Source organism: Eubalaena glacialis, chromosome 5 (genome assembly GCF_028564815.1).
Source record: "Eubalaena glacialis isolate mEubGla1 chromosome 5, mEubGla1.1.hap2.+ XY, whole genome shotgun sequence".
In the NCBI taxonomy this organism is placed as follows: domain Eukaryota; kingdom Metazoa; phylum Chordata; class Mammalia; order Artiodactyla; family Balaenidae; genus Eubalaena; species Eubalaena glacialis.
Genome location: NC_083720.1, coordinates 53654082 through 53674044, shown reverse-complemented (window position 1 = coordinate 53674044; position 19963 = coordinate 53654082). Strand labels below are relative to the sequence as shown.

The window sequence follows — 19963 nt, the reverse complement described above, 5'->3', positions numbered from 1 at the left end:
GGAAACTCTCTTCACTGTCATTTTGGAAACTGTTCTTCTCTTAGGTTGGAATCCCATTGCCTGGATCCTCTGTTTTGCTCTTTTTGTTTTTGATCTTGTTTTGGAGCATTTCTACCAATAGCTCCCTTAATAAGAGTAAATATTTGAGATCACATACATCTGAAAATGTCTATTTCAAATTCTCATTTGATTGACTGTTGGTTACATACAGAATTCTAGGCTTGAAATCATTCAGATTTTTAAAGGCTTTACTTAAAAATCTTCTGGCTTCCAGTCTTCCTGCTGAGCAGTCAGATGCTTGAAACTTTATATATACTGTTTTTCTTCCATAAAAAGTTTTTAGTCTTCTCCTATTCAGGTGCCTTGGGTCTTCTTTCATTCACAGCATTGGGTACTGGGTGGGCCTTTTCACAATGAAGATTCCTGTCTTTCAGTTCTTAAAATTTTTAATCATTCCTTTACCTCTGTTTTCTCTTTCTAGAACTCCTGTTGGTCAGGTTTTAGCCCTTCTGGATTCATCCTCTAATTTAAAAAAAAAACTTTTCCCTTTTATTTTTCATCTCTTTGGCTTTTTTGCTTTTGCTCTGTCTTCTGATAGAGATTTCCTGGGCTTTCTACTGATTTTTTTTTTTTCTTTTGGCATATCATATTTTTGAGTCCTATAAGCTCTTTTTTCATTTTCTAATGTTTTGTTTTGTTGTTTTAATGAAATTCTATTCTTGTTTAATGAGTAATATCTTCTCTCTGAGAATATTAATGTTTGCTTTACATCTTCTATTGGGGAGAAATGGTTAACAACAGGCTAACCTCTTTGTCCATGTGAAGATAACCTTGGGTTTACCTTCTCCCAGCACTGTTGACCTGAAAACGTACTGGATCACACAAAAAAACTGTGGAGAGGAAAGCCAGCTATATTACTAAGCAATATAATTTACTGAAAAAATATGACCCTTGACTGGTAAATTACATCTGAAATGGAGGACTGTAAGTGGACTATAAAAATCTAATGGAAAACACAGGTCTTAGCTACCTGGTGTGCCCCTTGAGAGGACTTGGAAGCTATGCTCATGTGCATTATAAGAAATAGTTCCTACTGCATATGAGACTTTCCTATGCTGTGCCTATGTAGCCTTGGCACTTCCAATTGCATGCATTCCTTGTGGGGCTAGGAAGTAGCATCTGGTTGGCTGCAAGGACTTCCAGTGAAGATCTACGTGATATACTGACATGCCATGTTTTCTGTCCTGTATCATTTTGCAAATCTAGATGAACCTCGCACCAGGTTTTGGCCTATTGTACCTTGTGAGTGTAGATGTAAATTCAAGCCTGAAATAACTATTGGTGGTCATAATAAGCACTCATTCCCTAAATTGGCTGTTTCTTCTTCTTTTTTTTTTTTTTTTTGTTTATTTGTTTTAGTTTTGACCTATGCCTTTAAAATTGGAAGATTTCAAGTATCTGGAGATCCTAGGCTGGTCAGTTATATTTAGGGTTGAGGCGATTAACGACTGACTGGAAGCTCTGTCTGTGAGAACTGGGCAGAGTGTGGTGGACTTCACTGTGAAGCAATTATAGCCAGCCAGCTATTTTTCTTTTCTTTTTTTTCCCCCCCCCGGTAAGGGTTCTCCAAATCTCTGTTAGCCTTTTCTCTGGCATTCTAAAGTTGGTGGAGGGTGAAGAATGAGAGACTGGTCAGGCATAGTGGTGGTGGTAGGGGACAAGGGTATTAGTTCACTATTCGGTCAACTTTCACTTAATTCCTCTGTTTTCAATACCGTGCCTCATTCCTGTTCAGCTCTATGTCTGAGGTCACTGAGTTTATAGCCTTTCTGATTCTGTTTCTGTAGTGATTAACACACCTCTGGTCTTCTGTGAGGGAGGAAGAGTCACCGGAATATGCAGGATGAGAAGAGTCTGGGGGTCTAACCCCTCCTGATACAGACTTTCACACAATCTCCACTTTCAGCCCTATGTCTCCTCAGCGACTCTATAACATGTGGTGTCTCCAATTCTTGATCCTTTCCAAAGTTCAAGGGAGAAAAATCATCTGGCTTTTTGTATCAGTCAGAGTCCCACCAAGAAATAGAAACCATACCAGAAATGTGAACAGGGAAAAACAGAATTAGCAAATGCAGAAAGGAACTATGACTTCTAAGCAGGCGGGTGAACCAAGAAGGAACTAAGAACTCAGGAAAGGGTCCCACAACGCCCTCAAGACTGAGATTCAGACTTTTAAGGAGAGGGTATGCCTGCCACAGGAATGTGCAGACCAGAGGTGAAGAAAAACCTTGCCAGAGAGTACAGGCTGGAGCTGGTTGCCTGAGGGCTGCCAAGGTGAGTGCTACTGGGTCTTCTGTTTGCTGATCTGCTGGCTTCTGTACATGGAAAGTCCCTTTGTCCTGCTATTGTCTTGCAATGTCCCTCCAGAATCCTCTATTGACAAAGCCTAACATCAAGCTAGTTGGCAAAAAAGAAATGTTTATAAGGTCCAGCTCCAGTATAATAAAACAGAGCAAAAAAGGCAGATTTGCAAAACTACAATGAAGTATCACTTCACACTGGTCAGAATGGTCATCATCAAAAAGTCTATAAATAATAAATGCTGGAGAGGGTGTGGAGAAAAGGGAACCCTCCTACACTGTTTGTAGGAATGTAAATTGGTGCACCCGTTGTGGAAAACAGTATGGAGGTTCCTTAAAAAACTAAGAATAAAGTTACCATATGATCTAGCAATCCCACTCCTGGGCATACACCAGGAAAAGAAAAAAACTCTAATTCGAAAATATATTTGCATTCCAATGTTCATAGCAGCACTATTTATAATAGTCAAGACATGGAAGCAACCTAAGTGACCATCAACAGATGAATATATAAAGAAGATGTGGTATATATATATATAATGGAATATTGCTTACCATAAAAAAGAATGAAATATTACCATTTGCAGCAATAGATATGGATCTAGAGATTATCATACTAAGTGAAGTAAGCCAGACAAAGACAAATATTATATGATATCACTTATACGTGGGATCTAAAAAAATAATACAAATGAATTTATTTACAAAACAGAAACAGACTCACAGACATAGAAAACAAACTTATGGTTACCAAAGGGGGATAAATTAGGAGTATGGGATTAACAGATATACACTACTATATATAAAATAGATAAAAAACAAGGATTTACTGTATAGCACAGGGAACTATATTCAATATCTTGTAATAACTTATAATGGAAAAAAATCTGAAAAAGAATATGTGTGTGTGTGTATAACTGAATCACTTTGTTGTACCCCTGAAACTAATACAATATTGTAAATCAACTATACTTCAATTTTTAAAAAAGGTAGATTTGGAGCTGAAAGATAATAAATTGATTACTGTCACACTTGTCATCCATACCTCCCACCTTTTAGAGGCATTAAGTCTTGACCATCTTCATGTTTGCGTCATTCTTCATTCTCCCATCAGCTCTCTATCTTAATACTTTAAAGCTTAGAGTTACAAGTTGTTTCTTACTTTCATCAAAGACAGTATTTACATTTCTGTACTCCTTATCGTTTTGGGGTAATTAACAAAAGAAGGAGTGATGGTAATTTCTTAACTCCTTTATCAGGAAATTTTCCCACCTTTCTATAATTACTCTATTTTAAAACTAATGTCCTTATCAAAATGTGACAGTCTCCAGAGCAAAGAGAGCCTTTAACTCATCTTATGTTCTTTTATCTCCCTCAGTGTCTCACCATGTTATGAGCTTAATAAAGTTTGGGTGAATTAAATGAAATGTACATTCTTTAAAAAATTTTTTTATAAAATTCACAATTAGTTTCAATCAGTTTTATAGCCATACATCAGGCACCCAAATTCCAACAAGGCTGTCTTATGAATCTATGCTGTTTATTAAAATAAGAAATAAGCAAAAGCATTTATAGGTCAAGGAAAGCTCATCTTTAATCCTACTAGCAAAGCAACTCACTCTCTATACAACATACTTACAATAAAAAAGAAACTTTTCCTTTTATTCATTTATTTAATGAGCAGATTGTCCTACTGCTTTAGATATATGCTGCACTATAATATATTTCTAATAGTTGCCCTCTAAAATATGTTAATTTATTTTTAAATGCCTATACTTACCAATTCAGGGATGTCCTTTACTTTTAGAGGAACTTGGATTAAACCCAAATGAGTCCTGAAACTATGAGAATCACCATTTTCATAATTTGGGTTGCGAAGATTAATTAATACCTTTAAAAACAAATCCAACATAATTGGTTAGTTTCTTTATTGACTATTTACACTTATAAAATTGGCAGTAATAATCTTAGTATATATCACAAGACTAAAAACTATCTGGGTTATGCATATACTTTAATTACATTCGGAAAACTATAAAATTGTATTAAAATGTTAACATACTATAAATATGTTTTTAATTTAATATTCCAACAGATGATCTACCATATAAAACTAAAAAATTAAAAATTTAGTTAGAAAGAAAAACTTTCTGATGGTAAAAAGAATTGTTTGATTATAATATTTTACCAGGGAAAATGACAGAAAAATTTAAATTGCTTGATTGTAATATTTGCCAGGGAAAATTTCAGAACCAACTCTAACTCTTTTAAAAACAGATACTGACAAGGTTTATAGAAAGACAGTGAATAACATCATAAGGTTTTGCCGCTAAACCAAACCCAAAGGGAAAAAACATTTTTCAGAAGCCAAACTAACAAGAAAGACGGATTTATATATTTTTCAAAATTAACTAGATTAAAAAAAACCTTAGATATTTGCACAGCCTTTACTCTAGGAATCTCACTTCTTTCAGTGTGATTATGGAAATAATTAAAGCTGTTTGCAGAGATAGTGCAGAAAAAAACATCAAGGAAGTACTGTTCTCTTATAAAACAGAAAAACATGAGACAACTTAAACATTCCATTAGAGGAAATTACCTAAATAAATTATGTTTAATTCATACAAAATACAGTGTAATATGCCTCAATTAATATCACAATATGTTTATTAAATTAAAAAGTTACAGTATAGTAGTATTTATTGCTGTATGATGGCATTATGAGTAATTTTTGTTTTAAATTTTCTTCTTACATATGTTTTCTTATTTTTCTAACAACACACATTTTGGGGAGAGAATAATAATAATTTCAAAAATATTTAAAAATTGAAACTGTTGAGGGAAAGAAACCACCATGAATCCAAGGAAGGAAATTAGAATGACAGAAACACTATCATATCTGAAGAAGGCATTCATAAACTGATAACTAATGGCTGATAAAATGGAATATGCTATAAGGCCAAAAGAGTTTCCTAAAATTGCAAACACTAAATTGAAACTAAAAATATCAAAGGTATTTGTTTAAAAAAAAAAAAGAAAAAGGATTTAGCAAAGAATCAACAGTGTTAAATACAGACTAATATAGAATAACACAATTTTAGTGTAATTACACAAATAAGGGATCATACTTGCATGGGAAACTCAAAAACACAGAATTGAAAAGAAAAAGAAACTATGAATATGTGGGCAATAGAAAAGAGAAAATATTAGAAAAGCAGAAACTATAACTAAAGAAATGATTATAGAAAATTTGCTTGAGTTAAGGAAGAATCTCAGCATGACTAATAAAAGGATCAATTCAGCAACAGTCCTGAAGGCCACAGAACACTATGATTATTAAGGAGAAAACATAGTTAAAGACAACCATAAAAAATTACATGAAATTTAAGTGCTAGAAAAGGAAAGAGTTTGGGAGAAATCTTTAATAAGCTAAGAGAAATAATGCTAGAACCATAAAGGCAGTTTCAAACCAAAGTAATTTTTCTTTAAAGTTAAAAAGATACTGCTTACAATTCTAAAGGCCTGAAATAATTTCTAACAATGTTCTATGCTGGCAAACTGGTATCAGAGACAACAGGTTCAGAAAAGAAATAAAAATAAAATGTGAAAGATTCAATCATTCGTTTACTCATTCACTCAACACATTTACTGAGCCATGATGTGCTAAGCACTATTCTACCTGTTGGAGAGAGAACAGTTAAGGATAGGATCAGCTTGCAGCTGCAGCTGGTTTATGGTAGCTCTATCTTATCTTCAGGGATACCTGGACATCTAGTAGTAACCCTTGGCCAAGATGGGGTAAAATGCACTAACTAGTCATTTATAATGTGCTATTTAATGTCCCCTGAAGGAACTCCATATCAGTTTACTTACATTGTTTATTGAAAAAAATGTACAGATTGCTGGTTTACATCTGAATTACCAGTGGGGTATAAAAGACCCCTCAGAAAACTTGTGCCTCGACTCCCAAGACCAAAGTATCTTGCATGTACCTTGGAGATTCATAACCCAAAGACAAAGTGCATCCTGTGCACCTGAGAAAGGGGCCTGGGAGATGTGTCTGGAAATTCCTATCTCTTTGTATTTGCATGTATTTTCTTTCTCTTGCTGAAAGAAAGCCTTATGTGGGTGTATCCTTGTGGGTGAAGTCTTGTTGAGCCTTTTCAGTTATCTGACTTGACTCTGTAATTGTTGCAGCAGTGAACAAAACTTCCATCTAATAGGATAAGGCAGGCAATAAGCCAAATAGGAAAATAGTATGTTATATGATGCTAAATGCTATGGAGAAAAACAAAGTAGGAAAGGGCTATAAGGAGTTCCAACCAGGGGAGCCAGGGAAGGCTTTGCTGAGAAGGCGACATTTTTGTGTGTGTGTATGTGTTTGAATTTTTTCCATGAATGTTCTTTTTTTTAATTGAAATAAAAAATAATTGAAATATAGTTGACATACAATATTATGTTAGTTTCAGGTGTACTACAAAGTGATTTGACATTTGCATACATTGTGAAATGATCACCACAATAAGTCTAGTAACCATCTGTACCCATATAAAGTTATTACAATATTATTGACCATATTCTTTATGTTGAGAATGTGACATTTAAGCAAAGACATAAGGAGTGAGGGGAATGTACACACAAGTATCTGGGGGAAAAGCACTGCAGGCAGAGAAAACAAGGAGCAAAAGGCCCTCACAAATGGGCGGAAGCCAAGGTAAAGCAAGGAGGCTAAAATAGCTGGAGTAGAACAAATCAGGAGAAAAAGTAATAGGAGATGAACTCAGAGAGGTGGTGGTGTAACAGACCAAGCAGGATGTTTTAGGCCACTGTCATGACTTTGGTTTTTAAGTAGAAGGAGATAGGAAGCCACTGGATACCAGAAAAGTGGCTTCTTCAGAATTGTACTTACAAGTCTTCCTCTAGAAACTCTGCTAAGAACAAAAGGACAGATTCTAGGTGGGCAGTTTAGAAGCAGAAAGAGCAATTAAGAGGCTACTGAAATAGTCCAGACAAGAGATGCCTGCTTGGACCAGTGAAATAGGAATGATTGTAGTAAGAAGTGGATGGATTCTGGATATACTTCAAAGGTAAAGCTGAAAGGATTTGCTGATGGATTACATGTAAGGTACAAGAGAAAAAGTGGAATCAAAGACAGGTGAATTAAAATAATTAGTGAGTTGTAACTGCCTACTGAAGAGTTCCACTTGAATGCTCAATATGCCTCTCAAACTTAATTAAGCTCATCATCTTCACTAATGGACCTGTTTCTCCTCCTGTATTCTCTATCTCAAGGGCAAGTTACCTCTGCCCAGTTAACCCAATCTAGACACTTAAAGGTTATCTTTATGTTTGGTTTTTTTTTTTCTCATACTCCTTAGATCTAATCGGTTCCCAAATCTTCCTTAAAATCTCTCAAGTCTGTTGAATTCTTTCCATTTTGAATGCTGTTCTCTTAGTTCAGACCTTTATCATGCCTTGCCTGAACTACTAGAACAGGGAGGAAGTAAAAAAGGAAACAATTCACTGAGCACCTATATGTGCCAGGAAGCAGGCTACATGATTTACAGTCACTATTTTTTAATCAAATCTTCCTGATTTACTTCCCTCTAATTTTTCCACACTCCAATGTATTTTCCAAGAGCAATTTCCAAATATAATATAATCATGTTATTCTACTGCTTCAATGGCTCTGGGGCTTTTTACATGGTGATTCCTCTGCCTGGAGATGTTCTTATACCATCATTTCTTTTGCATTTTTACCTCATTAATATATATATATATATTTAGTCAATAGAACCTACCTCGAGAAAATCCTTAGGTGCATAAACAGGCCTGAAAAGGCTTAAATCTAGAATTAATAAGATAGATTAAAACAAAATTTTAATTATAACATAAAAATTCTTATTAATAATAAATTTTAATGATTCTTTCATATGTTGCTATTCAGCTAGATTAATTCAAACATTTGCAGAATATCAGTTATTTGTCATACATTGTGTTAAGTACTGGGCCAATAAAAATAAAAAGATAGTCCCTTCCCTTGACAGCCTAGGTGACATACTCTAGCAGAAATAAAGAGTCCCCCCTTTGATAAATTTGTAATAGATTATTTGTAGTTGAATTGAAAAACAATGTCAGTATAATATGAAAGTTCTATATGAGAACAGAGAATTCTATATGAGAATTCTCAAAGTACTTAGAATACAAACAATGCATTCTTAGTGAATTCCTGTAGTTGTATTGAACTGTTCTCCCTTTTGAACTTCTGTAACACACTGCTCCCTTTAATATGGCACAATTTCTTGCCCAGTACCCACCCCCCTCAACTTTTTTTTAAGAAGGAGTGGTGAGGAATTATGTACATGTCTACCTAAACAATTTTATATATGTATCTGTTTATCATAGTAAATGTTAGAGTTCTCACTCATTATATGTTTATAAAATTGATTGACTCAATTTTAAACATTAAAATGAACCAAAATAAATTATTAAAAACATTTTAGAAGTATTAAAACTGTTCCACATATACTCTGGTTTCTCTTCAGATCAAATAAATCTCTTGCCTTTTACTAAAGATTTTCGTGGAGAGAAACAAATCTGAGTGTTTAATAAATTTTTTGAGGCCTTGCTTTGGCAGGACTAGTAAAACAAAAACAAACTTTTCCACATTTAATCCATCTTTAACATCTCAATGTAATTAAAGTTTGAAAAACATTTGTCTATGAAATCCACTGAATGATTTAATTTACTCTTTTATAAAAATGTTTTCAACTGCTGCTTTAAAAAAAGATAACTGATTTAAATATCCTCAAAATAATGGAGAACACTGACCAAAGTTAGGAATTTTAAACTTCAAAGTAGAAGTTTGAGCAAAAAAAATCAGATGATAGTAAATTAGTGGAGAGGGAAAGTTGCTATCTTTCCAAAAAAATTGTTAATATTGTTATTTTGGATTCACAATTAAGGAGGCAATTGTTTTTTCCCACTACCACATTTTGAAAAGAGTTTTACATATACCTGGCTCATCAGTTCCCATTTCATTCCATTTATTGAGAAGTTCTTTCTGTTCTCCAACTGGCCTCTAAAAAAGGTAATTTTAAAATTGGTTTTGTTTTGTGATGTTAAGCAATGCAGCCGAAAAATAAGAATCAATACCTTATCTAAAAGCTTAAATAAGCTACCATAACACAAGAAAAAATAATTTCATTACATATGGTTAGCTTTTTAGGGAATTACACTTAAATTACATTATTTAACTATTACATTATACGTAGTCTCAGTGGTTCAGTTACAATGTGGTGCTAATGAGTCCAAGAATAGAAGGTAAATGATCTGTGCTGGCTAGTAAAATTTCACAAAGAAAAACTGCTCCTCAGCCACATACTACATCTCTTACCCCATCCAGCAATCTCAGAAATGCATTGCAAGGGGGACTGGCCAAGAGAGTGTGACTGAGAGTCAGTAGCATCATCTTCCTATATGAAAGACAGTATATTATACAATACTACATATTTAGACAGTTTTTCATATAAATTTATCTTTTTTTTTACACCATCCTTCTGGTGCCTTCAGTGACTTGTGCTTGGATATTATCCAAAGTACATTCACTATATCCTGTCCAACAGCAGGAAATAAATAGCAGGTTGGGAGAATGAAGTGAAGAGAAACGTTCTCTCCTACTCATGAGCAGCTATAAAGAATCCAGAATATTTCTCAAGTGGCTTTTCTCTCCTTTTTCACCTCTCCCCTCTCGAAGCCCAGAGTGACAGATAAATGTTGAGTATTAGATCTAAATAGTTCTGCAGAGATGACAAATCATTCAAGTAAGGAGACTAAAGGTAATTAAAATCTTTAAAGTGTATTTATAAGACAAATCTCCAAATCACCTATACTGCTGTCTATATTTATTCTCAAGATATAGGTTTATTACAAAAAGCACTACAGCATACATAATAGAAACCTATATAAACTACACTCACATAATTGGCCTTTTACAGATTTTTGTTTCAAAACAAACTGATATACTAGTAATAAAAAAAGATAAATCTGCCTGACAGTTATTTCATGATACTTCCTAGTACTTGATTCACAAAAAAATACTTAAATGTTAAAAGTACTTTCCGTGCTCTGTGGTGACCTAGATGGGTGTGAGGGAGGTCCAAGAGGGAGGGGATATATGTATACATAATAGCTGATTCACTTCGTTGTAAAGCAACTATATTCCAATTACAAAAAAAAAAAAAAGTACCTTTCGTGCCAGTGGGATACTCAGTTCAGTGCACATACTATTTAAACTCTTCAAAATTCTTTTTTCCCAACTTCCCTGAAACATAAGGAACAATCTATTATTATTTCTGGTTAACAGTACCAAAACTGATTTTAAAACATTAAAGATGTTATGAGCTATATAGAAATGGTGAAGTTGGTTGAGATTGGTTATCTTTATTCATTAGTTTACTCAACAAATATTGATTACTGCCTACTATGTGCCAGATACTATCCTTAGTGCTGTGAAGTAAGCTGTGAATAACAGAAAGTCTCCGTCCTCATGGAACTGACGTTCTAGTGGAGGATGGGAATGAAGATAGACAAAAATATAAATCAACAATCAGATGGTGATAAACATTACAAGGGAAAACAGCAGATAATAAAAAGGTAAGTTAGATTTAAGCATTTTATAAATGTTTGATACTCAGGAATCCCATTAATGACCTAGTAAAATAAAATTTTACAGAAATTGTTATATTATAATTTTTCCAAACATGATATTTTACCCTAAATACTTCATCATGAATTTTCTAAGAATAAGAACCTTCTCCTACATAACCACATTACCACTGTCACACCTAAAAACACTAACAATAATATTTCATATTATCTAATATTTAGTCCATATTCAAAAATTTCCAATTATCCCCATAAATGTCTTTATATTTTTAAAAATCCTAGATCCATTAAAATTGAATGCATTACATTACATTTGGTTGTTATGTCTCTTTCCTTGTACCTTAATCTAGAGTGCTTTCATCCTTTTCTTTTTCATATTGACTTTTTTGAGAAGTCCAGACCACTCGTCTTTTATGTGTCACAATCTGGATTGGTCTTACTACTTTTTCACTGTATTTATTACATTTCTTGTAAACTTGAAATAATAAGTTAATTTTAATGGTCAGTCATAAATTGATTATCCATATATACCATATTTTAGTAAACTATTCTTTTTAATGCCAAGCTAAAATGCCATAATTTTTTGGTCTTTTTATTAAAATATGCCTACAGACCACTTCTGACTCACTAAAACCAAAATAAAATAAGGCCAAAGCTCCAAAATTTAGACCAAATGAGGAGAAAAGGAGAGAACTATATATTACATTATCCATAAAGGACAGTTACAACCAGACAATAAAAATAGAATAATAATAATAGCTCCATTATGTGATTGTTATAAAGATTAAAGTACTTTGAACTGTGACACAATAATGATAATAATCATTCAATAATTGATAGCTTTTACTACAGCTATCATTATTCAGAGCTTCTTCTTTAATACACATATTTAAATACATTACTCTCTATCTGGAATAAACCCTCCATGCCCTCCTCCCATCCCAACATACTCATTCCTACATTATCTGAATAAATTTTATTCACCTTTCAGGTCTTTACCTCTATTAAGCCTTCTCTTACCTGGCCCCTCATCCCAGATAATATTCGGTACATTTGCTTATGGGTTCTCACAGCACCTCTTCCTTCACCTATCATAGCACATATCACACTTTGTCTGGCACATAATAAATTCTCAATAATGGAACAGATTTTACCCTAAATTATGTTGCAAGCATTTAAAAATAATCTGATACAACTGCCTAAGCAACGAATGAACAGGAAAAAAATCATCTATAGGAGGAATACAGAGCTGTGTGAAATGCATAAGGCTTAATTTACTAAATATGTAGAAATAGGTTTTCAAGAATAAAAGAATACTCTTAATATATTGCAGGAAATACTGCCCATACCGTGTGACCCCGCCCCCTTCCCACCCCCGGCTGGCAACCCGGCCCCGCCCCGGCTGTGGCCCCTGGCTGCAGAGAAGTCTGAAACGCAGGTGCCCTGCCAGGGCCTGAGTGGCCATTCCCCCCACCGCCGGCAGACCCGGAGCGCCCTGTACAGGGGACACGGGCTCAATCCCTGGTCCAGGAAGATCCCACATGCCACAGAGCAACTAAGCCCGTGCACCACAACTACTGAGCCTGCGCTCTAGAGCCCGTGAGCCACAACTACTAAAGCCTGTGAGCCACAACTACTGAAGCCCACACTCCAGGAGCCCATGCTCCGCAACAAGAGAAGCCACTGCAGGGAGAAGCCCGCACAGCACAACGAAGAGTAGCCCCCGCTCACCACAACTAGAGAAAGCCCGCGTGCAGCAACGAAGACCCAATGCAGCCAAATAAATAAATAAAATTAATAAAAATTTTTTTTAATTGCATGAAATACCCCCAAAACGAATTCCATTTACTGGCTTATTTTCAACTCTCTCTCTTTTCTCTCTTTTTTTTTTTTAACTGTAAAAAGTTCTCTTAGATCCAAGACTTAAAATACATTTGGGTACATTATTCATGACCAAACTTTAATTATTAAAATATAACCCACTTTCACCCTCAACATCCTTATCCCCAATTTAACTAGATAAATCTTATTCAAAATTCAGATCTCAGCTTAAAAATAATTTCCTCTAATAAGCCTTCTGTCACTTACTCCCCCAACTCCAGATTGTTGGGGGAGCAGGTATGAGAAAGTTTAATTTAAAAAACTGTAATTTTAATTCAGTCATTACTATAAAAATAAAATTTGCATAAAGATTAAGACGTCAATCCCTGAATTTGTATTACTTATCCTATTATATAAAGAACTAAATTTCTAGCTATTGAATTATGATTCCAAAAATTCTCATTTTCAACCACTAATAAGAGGGCTCTTGAGTTGATAAAAAGAAAATAACTCTGAGATATAAAAACAAAATTAAAGTTACAACAGACATCAATGTGTGGCTTATACGCTGTGCATATTTTCAAGACTGCAATACACAATTTTAATACAGCATAAAACCTACTAAAAACTCAAACATGAAGACCATTTAAAATAGAATGATACTTTCTATAATTATACCTTGATAAGATATTCTGAAACATATTTATCTTATCCTTTAAAAACTTCTTCTAACAAAAACATCTCTTCAGGTGTTTTCAATAAAGTACAATTTTAAGTGATTAATCATAGTTCTCCTAAATGGATATCCCACTTTACCAAGTATTTCAACTTACCAAATTTAAATTTAATGTTACATGTAATATATAGAGAAACTAGTTAAGAAAAAAGTTACAAAGAAAAGAAATTAGATATTAGAAGAAAGCATTCTGAATGAAAATAATTTAGGAAACAGAGCTATGTGATTTTCATGTGTTTACATATGTTATTTTATTAATCCTGTGAGATATGTATCATTACCCTCATTTTACAAATGAGGAAACGTTTTAAAAGAACACCTGAGAGTAGAATGGAAAAGAATATTAAGAACTGAAGCAATGCTGCACAAAGTTTTATTCAATTATCATTTTTTCTGTGCTCCGCAACTAAAGCAGAAACTTGGAAATGGGGACTTCCCCGGTTTTCCAGTGGTAAAGAATCTGCCTTACAATGCAGGGGATGCGGGTTTGATCCCTGGTTGGGGAACTAAGATCCCACATGCCATGTGGCAACTAAGCCCGTGCACCACAACTACTGAGCTTGCCCGCCTCAACGAGAGAGCCTGCGTGCCACAAACTACAGAGCCCATGCACTCTGGAGCCCACGTGCCACAACTAGAGCCCACGTGCTCTGGAGCCTGCACACCACAACTAGAGAGAGAAAACCTGCACACCACAACCAGAGAGAAGCCCATGCACCTCAACAAAGAGCCCACGCACAACAACGAAAGATCCTGCGTGCCGCAACTAAGATCTGATGCAGCCAAAAAAAAAAAAGGAAACTTGGAAATGATCCAGAAGAGAAGAACAACTTAAAACTGAGAGAAGGAAAGAGGAAAAGGATGTTCAATTCAGAAAAAATCAAATTTTTATGGCTAGAAAAGGGAGAAATGAGGAGTAACAGCTGAGTTTTCAAATAATGAAAAGACATAGATCCAACAAATGTTTATTGTGCACCTATTAAACACATGTCACTAAAAGATGAATGAAACAGCATCCCTGTAGTGAGGGTGGGGAGGATAAGACAGAAACAAATAATATAAGCTGCAAAAAGTTCATAAGGGCTACACCAGTCTATATGTCATAAACCTAAGAAAACATAAAACAATAAGCAAGCAATAGGAAGCCAGGTATATCAAAACTTCTAGTTGACAACAGAACACATACCACTTCCTTGAAAATCCTAAAAATAATGAAAGAAAAGCGACCCCAGTGGTTGGCCACTTCCCTATTCCCTGTTCCATATCTATGGCAAGGTTGGCAGGATTTTTCCAAGGTACGGCTTGCAAGAACTTCAGTCAGATGGTCAGAAGTCATTTCATAGAAGTCTTGGATGGTCAGAGAAATCATTTACTCAGACATCAGAAATAGTAATAAGATTTCCTGACAATGAGGAGAAATCCAAGATGAAGCAAGTGGCTGCTTTTAAGCTGGGTCATCCTTTAGGTTCCCTCAAGAACTCTAATCTTGAGTAAGTGGTATTCATTCATTCCTTTGTCTCACTGACCAACATGTACTGAATGCTTTCTATCTATAAAGCACAAAGCTCAGACCAGTGAGTAAATGTTATAAGGAGCATGTAACCATTTAACACAAGAAAGAAACTTTCCAACAAGTAAGAAGACTTAATCAAAACGGGTTAAGTCAGTGAAATTGTGAATTCCTGTTTCCAGAAGTTCTCCACCAAAAGGAGATGAACTCTAGAGGTTGGACTGGATAAATGTGAAGGTCCACTTTAGCTCCAGTTTTACAGATACTTAATTTTTCTCAGGTCCTATTTCTGGAGGTGAATAAATAAGCCCTAAGTCTCAAAACTAAATGCTCAAAAAAAATCATAGTTATTTCTATGCTATTATTTAAGTAAAAATTTCAGTGTGTACCTAGCACCAAAAAAAAGTAGAAGTAGCAAATAAGTTATTGAAAAATGACAGTGCATTAATACAAAATAAGAAGAAAGCAATAGTTTCTACTCCAAAGACTTATAAAATAAAGATCTTCTAAAATGTTGTTTAAAAGGAAAATGAATGGCATTTTACATTTAAAATGTTTAAATAGGAAGATATTACCTTTTACCTAAACCCATATCCTCTCTAAATGAAATTATTGTTGCATTCTAATCAGTTTCCCTAATAATTGGAATCTATGGTATTAACTCAAGTATTTCACGAGTTTTATAAATACAGTAGTTTCTAAGCCATGAGAGGCAAAAGATTCACAAAAGAACTGCAACTGTATTGAAATCTTTAAATGGGTATTAACTATCACCTTGCTACTTTTTCATAGTAATGAAAATAAATAAGAAGTCATTAAAAAATATATAATAAATATATAACATGCAAACAACTATGAAATTATAAAGTTTAAAATTACTTTCTTCACCCTGAAAAGAATAAAGTAAAACAAAATAATAATCATCCAGCTATCTAATGGAAAAAGGTTTTAGTAATTCTCTGATTATAAAAGTAACACATTTATTCAAGATAGTTGGAAAAACAATATGTAAAGAATAAAATAATAAATAAGCACTCATAGATTTCAATCAGCCAAAATAACCACTGTTACTATTTTATTCTCTTCATTTTTTTCTACGCATGTATGTGTACAATTGAGATGTATATGTGTGTATGAATATACATACGCATATATATACATTTAATTGAAGTAGAATTATTTTGTTTTTATAGTTTGCTTTTCCATTTAAGATTATATCATATGCAATTTCCCATGTCATTATATTTCTTCAAAAATGTCATTTCTGATGCCTGTATAACATTGTCTTTTGGAGTTTCCATATTATATTTAAGCAGGCCCTATTGCTGTTCATTTAGATGCTTTAATATTTTTTACTATTATCATGAACATGAATTTCTGTGTTTCTCTGATTCTTTCCTTTAGGGTCTGAGAAATGAAATTACTAGGGATAAGGGTATGAATATTTTCTAAAAGGGAATACTTTGCAGTTTTTGATTATTCAATCATTCATTATTTTAAAAAAATATCTATTGAGCGTCCACCATGGGCTAGGCACTATGCCAGATGTTGCAGATACAATTGTGAAAAGAGAGACACTGGCCCTGCTCTACAGAATCTAGTGATGATACAGACAACCCAAGTATTGTGGTGGGAAGTATAGGTTGCCTCCCATGTGGAAGACTGGAGAAACAGGATAAATATCTGAGTATCTGAGAACTAAGGGTCAGAAGTCCTTCCTAAAGAAACTATCATCTAACACAGGACCTGAAGAATATGCAGAAGTTAGCCAAAAAATATGTGGGATTTGAGGGTAGGCAGTTTTGGGTAGAGGCAACAGCATGAGCACAGGTTCTCCTGCTGGGGAACAACTGAGGAGATCCAGTATGATTAGAGAGAGAGAACGTACATGTGTGTGGAAGTGGGCATGGGAGTGGCAGTAGGGGGAGGGACAGTGTGAGGAGGCAAAAGATGAGACTTGAACAGTAAAAAGGGGCAAGATCATTTATAGCCTTTTAAGCAAAAGTAAGGAATTGGAGCTCTATCCTAAAAGTCTTAGAAGTTTTAAGAAATGGAGTGACAATACAGAAGGCAGAAAGACCAATTAGGAAGGGGATGTGAATTGAAGTAATATAAAACTAGCAAAATTCTCATTTTTGCTAAGGTTACTGGATTGACAGTGAATAGGATAAATTCAACCACGTAGCACACCTTGAGTTTGTCTGAGCATTTCTGGACTGGATACAGAAATAGGTTGAATATCATCAGGTAGTGTAGATTCTGGAGTGGCTGTCCAGATTCAAATTCCAGGTCTTCCACTTAGTAGTTTGGTAAAGTTGGCCCTATCTAAGACCGTAAGAGTAACTCATTTCATAGAGTCAGCATAAATATTAAATGAGTGAATACTTGTAAAGCACTAGAATGGTACCTGGCACATAATTAGAGCTCTATGTGCTTACTACTATTATTTCACAAGAAAACTTATGCACTTATATTTATCACAATGCATATAAGTTTCTTCAAATATTGCTTTCTGTGAAAGGTGTAGCAAAATAGTTCCCAAAGTATTTTACATGGAAATAGATTACATAAGTTTGAACAACACTAGATTAAATAAAAATTAAACAGTTTCTTTATTGCAGAACCTCTCTGAGCTGTTAACATGCCAAAAGAAATTGTAAGCAACAAAATTAAGGAGTATTAGATTTAAAAAAAGTATAAAATGAATATCCACGAGTCCTTACTGATAAAAATAAATGATTGAATAAATAAATAAATGGGGGAGAGGAGACAACTCTTTCATGCAGAAGAATTCCAAATAATTTCTGTAGATACCCCCCCCTCAGGGAGGTGGAACGTAACTTCTCCTCAAGTGTGGACCATGACTTCCTTCCAGAGGGTACAGTATACATACAAAGGGGGGGGGGGGGAGGGGGGAAGAGTAGCTTTACAGTGGAAAAACCTCACAAATAATACCTCAATCAGGCAATCAAGGTCAACATCAACAGTGATATATCATATTGATAGTATATACCATGATATAATTTAATGAATATAAATGGCATTTTATATCTGTGATCTTCCTCCAAAAAACCCACAACCCTAGTCTAATAATGAGAAAAACATCAGACAAATTCCAAGAGAGGGATATTCTACAAAATACCTGACCAGTACTTCTCAAAACTGTCAAGGTCATCAAAAACAAGGAAAGTCTGAGAAACTGTCATAGCCAAGAGGAGCCTAAGGAGACATGACAACCAAATGTAATGTGGTATCCTGGATGGAATCCTAAAACAGAAAAAGGATATGAGGTTAAAACTAAGGAAATCTGGGCTTCCCTGGTGGCGCAGTGGTTGAGAATCTGCCTGCCAGTGCAGGGGACGCGGGTTCGAGCCCTGGTCTGGGAGGATCCCACATGCCGCGGAGCGACTCGGCCCATGAGCCACAATTATTGAGCCTGCGCGTCTGGAGCCTGTGCTCGGCAACGAAAGGCCGCGATAGTGAGAGGCCCGCACACCGCGATGAAGAGTGGCCCCCGCACCGCGATGAAGAGTGGGCCCCGCTTGCCACAACTAGAGAAAGCCCTCGCACAGAAACGAAGACCCAACACAGCCATACATACATACATACATACATACATAAAAAGAATGTAAGCAGACAAGAATAGCATTAAAAAAAAAAAAAAAAAAAACCCAAAAAACTAAGGAAATCTGAATAAAGTATGAACTTTAGTTATTAATACTGTATTAATATTAGTTCACTAAGTGTAACAAATGTACCATAGTAATGTAAGATGTTAATAGGGAAACTGGGTACGGGTTCCATGGGAACTCTCTGTACTGTCTTCTCAATTTTTCTGTAAATCTAAAACTCTTGTAAAAAATCAAGTCCACTAAAAATAATAAATTGTGATTCACCAAGAGGAAGGCAATGTGTGCTTCCATCCCCAAACTTATTTGTCCCTGGAACCCCCTTTTATGGAGCATCTCTCAGGGCTAGGATTCAGCATAAAACACTCTGGAAAATGCTGATGCAGTATAAGGAGCCTCTTCCCCTCATCAGCCCAGAAAGCTTCCTAGCCATCTTCCCTATAGCACGCAGCACTTTCTACCTTATGTTATAGGTACATATGTCCAAGTCTTATTTCAATTATTAAATCATGAAGTTACCTGAAGGCAGAATCTGTATCTAATTTATTTCTGAATCTTCACAGCACACAGCAGAGTGTCTTCCACTCGTAGGCATTCAGTAAATAGCTTTTAAATAAGTATTGTAATAATTGCTAGAAAGGATGGTAAATGCCTTTACTTATTGATTCATTATAAACTTACTAAATTCCTGCTACATAAAGGTCAGTATACTAGAGGTAACAGCTACACAAAAGTCTTTTTAAAATTGTTACTGCTTTCCAGAGGCTTATAGGAAAAGATAGAAAGATGCGTACAGAAATTACTATAATAGAATGCAATTTGTGAATGAAGGCCATAAAATGACAGTGTGCTACAAGAGTCCAAAAGAGGGAGAGATCCTTTTCAACAGGGGTAATAACAACGTCAGAGAAGAGATGCCATCTGAGTTGACACAAAGTAGATGGGATTTACATAATGTAAAGCAGGCAGAGGGCTTTCCATGACAGGAAAAAAAAGTAAGTGTTAAAGATGCAAGAGGAAAGGCAAAATGATTCACTTGGAAGGGCACAAACGGCAGTTATAAGACAGCAGAGACTGATAAAGTGGAAGGAGCAGCTGGGGACAGATAGTAAAAACTCTTAAATGGTGGGCTGTGGAGTAGAAACTTCATTTGTTAGGCAATTGGCAATCACTGAAGGTTTGTTAGAAGGCAGTGAGATACATTATAAGGGTTCATCTGCTTGAGGTTAAAGTTAATAGT

The 19963-nt window shown here is 34.9% G+C and overlaps 1 protein-coding gene and 1 non-coding gene across 4 annotated transcripts in view; one reads left to right on the top strand and one right to left on the bottom strand.

The window, feature by feature from the left end:
- TBC1D19 (TBC1 domain family member 19) overlaps window positions 1-19963 on the bottom strand; it is a 170429-nt gene that overhangs the window by 92859 nt on the left and 57607 nt on the right. For all 3 annotated transcript variants that reach the window (XM_061191298.1, XM_061191297.1, XM_061191299.1), the window contains 4 exons: window positions 10609-10683; window positions 9378-9441; window positions 8162-8208; window positions 4141-4251 (listed from right to left, as the gene is read on the bottom strand). In XM_061191298.1, coding sequence (XP_061047281.1) covers window positions 4141-4251; window positions 8162-8208; window positions 9378-9441; window positions 10609-10683 — 297 coding nt within the window. The remainder of the gene's footprint in view (window positions 1-4140; window positions 4252-8161; window positions 8209-9377; window positions 9442-10608; window positions 10684-19963) is intronic.
- LOC133092836 (U5 spliceosomal RNA) lies at window positions 8886-9001 on the top strand. Its single transcript, XR_009701187.1, has one exon. It is a non-coding gene; the product is annotated as a U5 spliceosomal RNA (small nuclear RNA).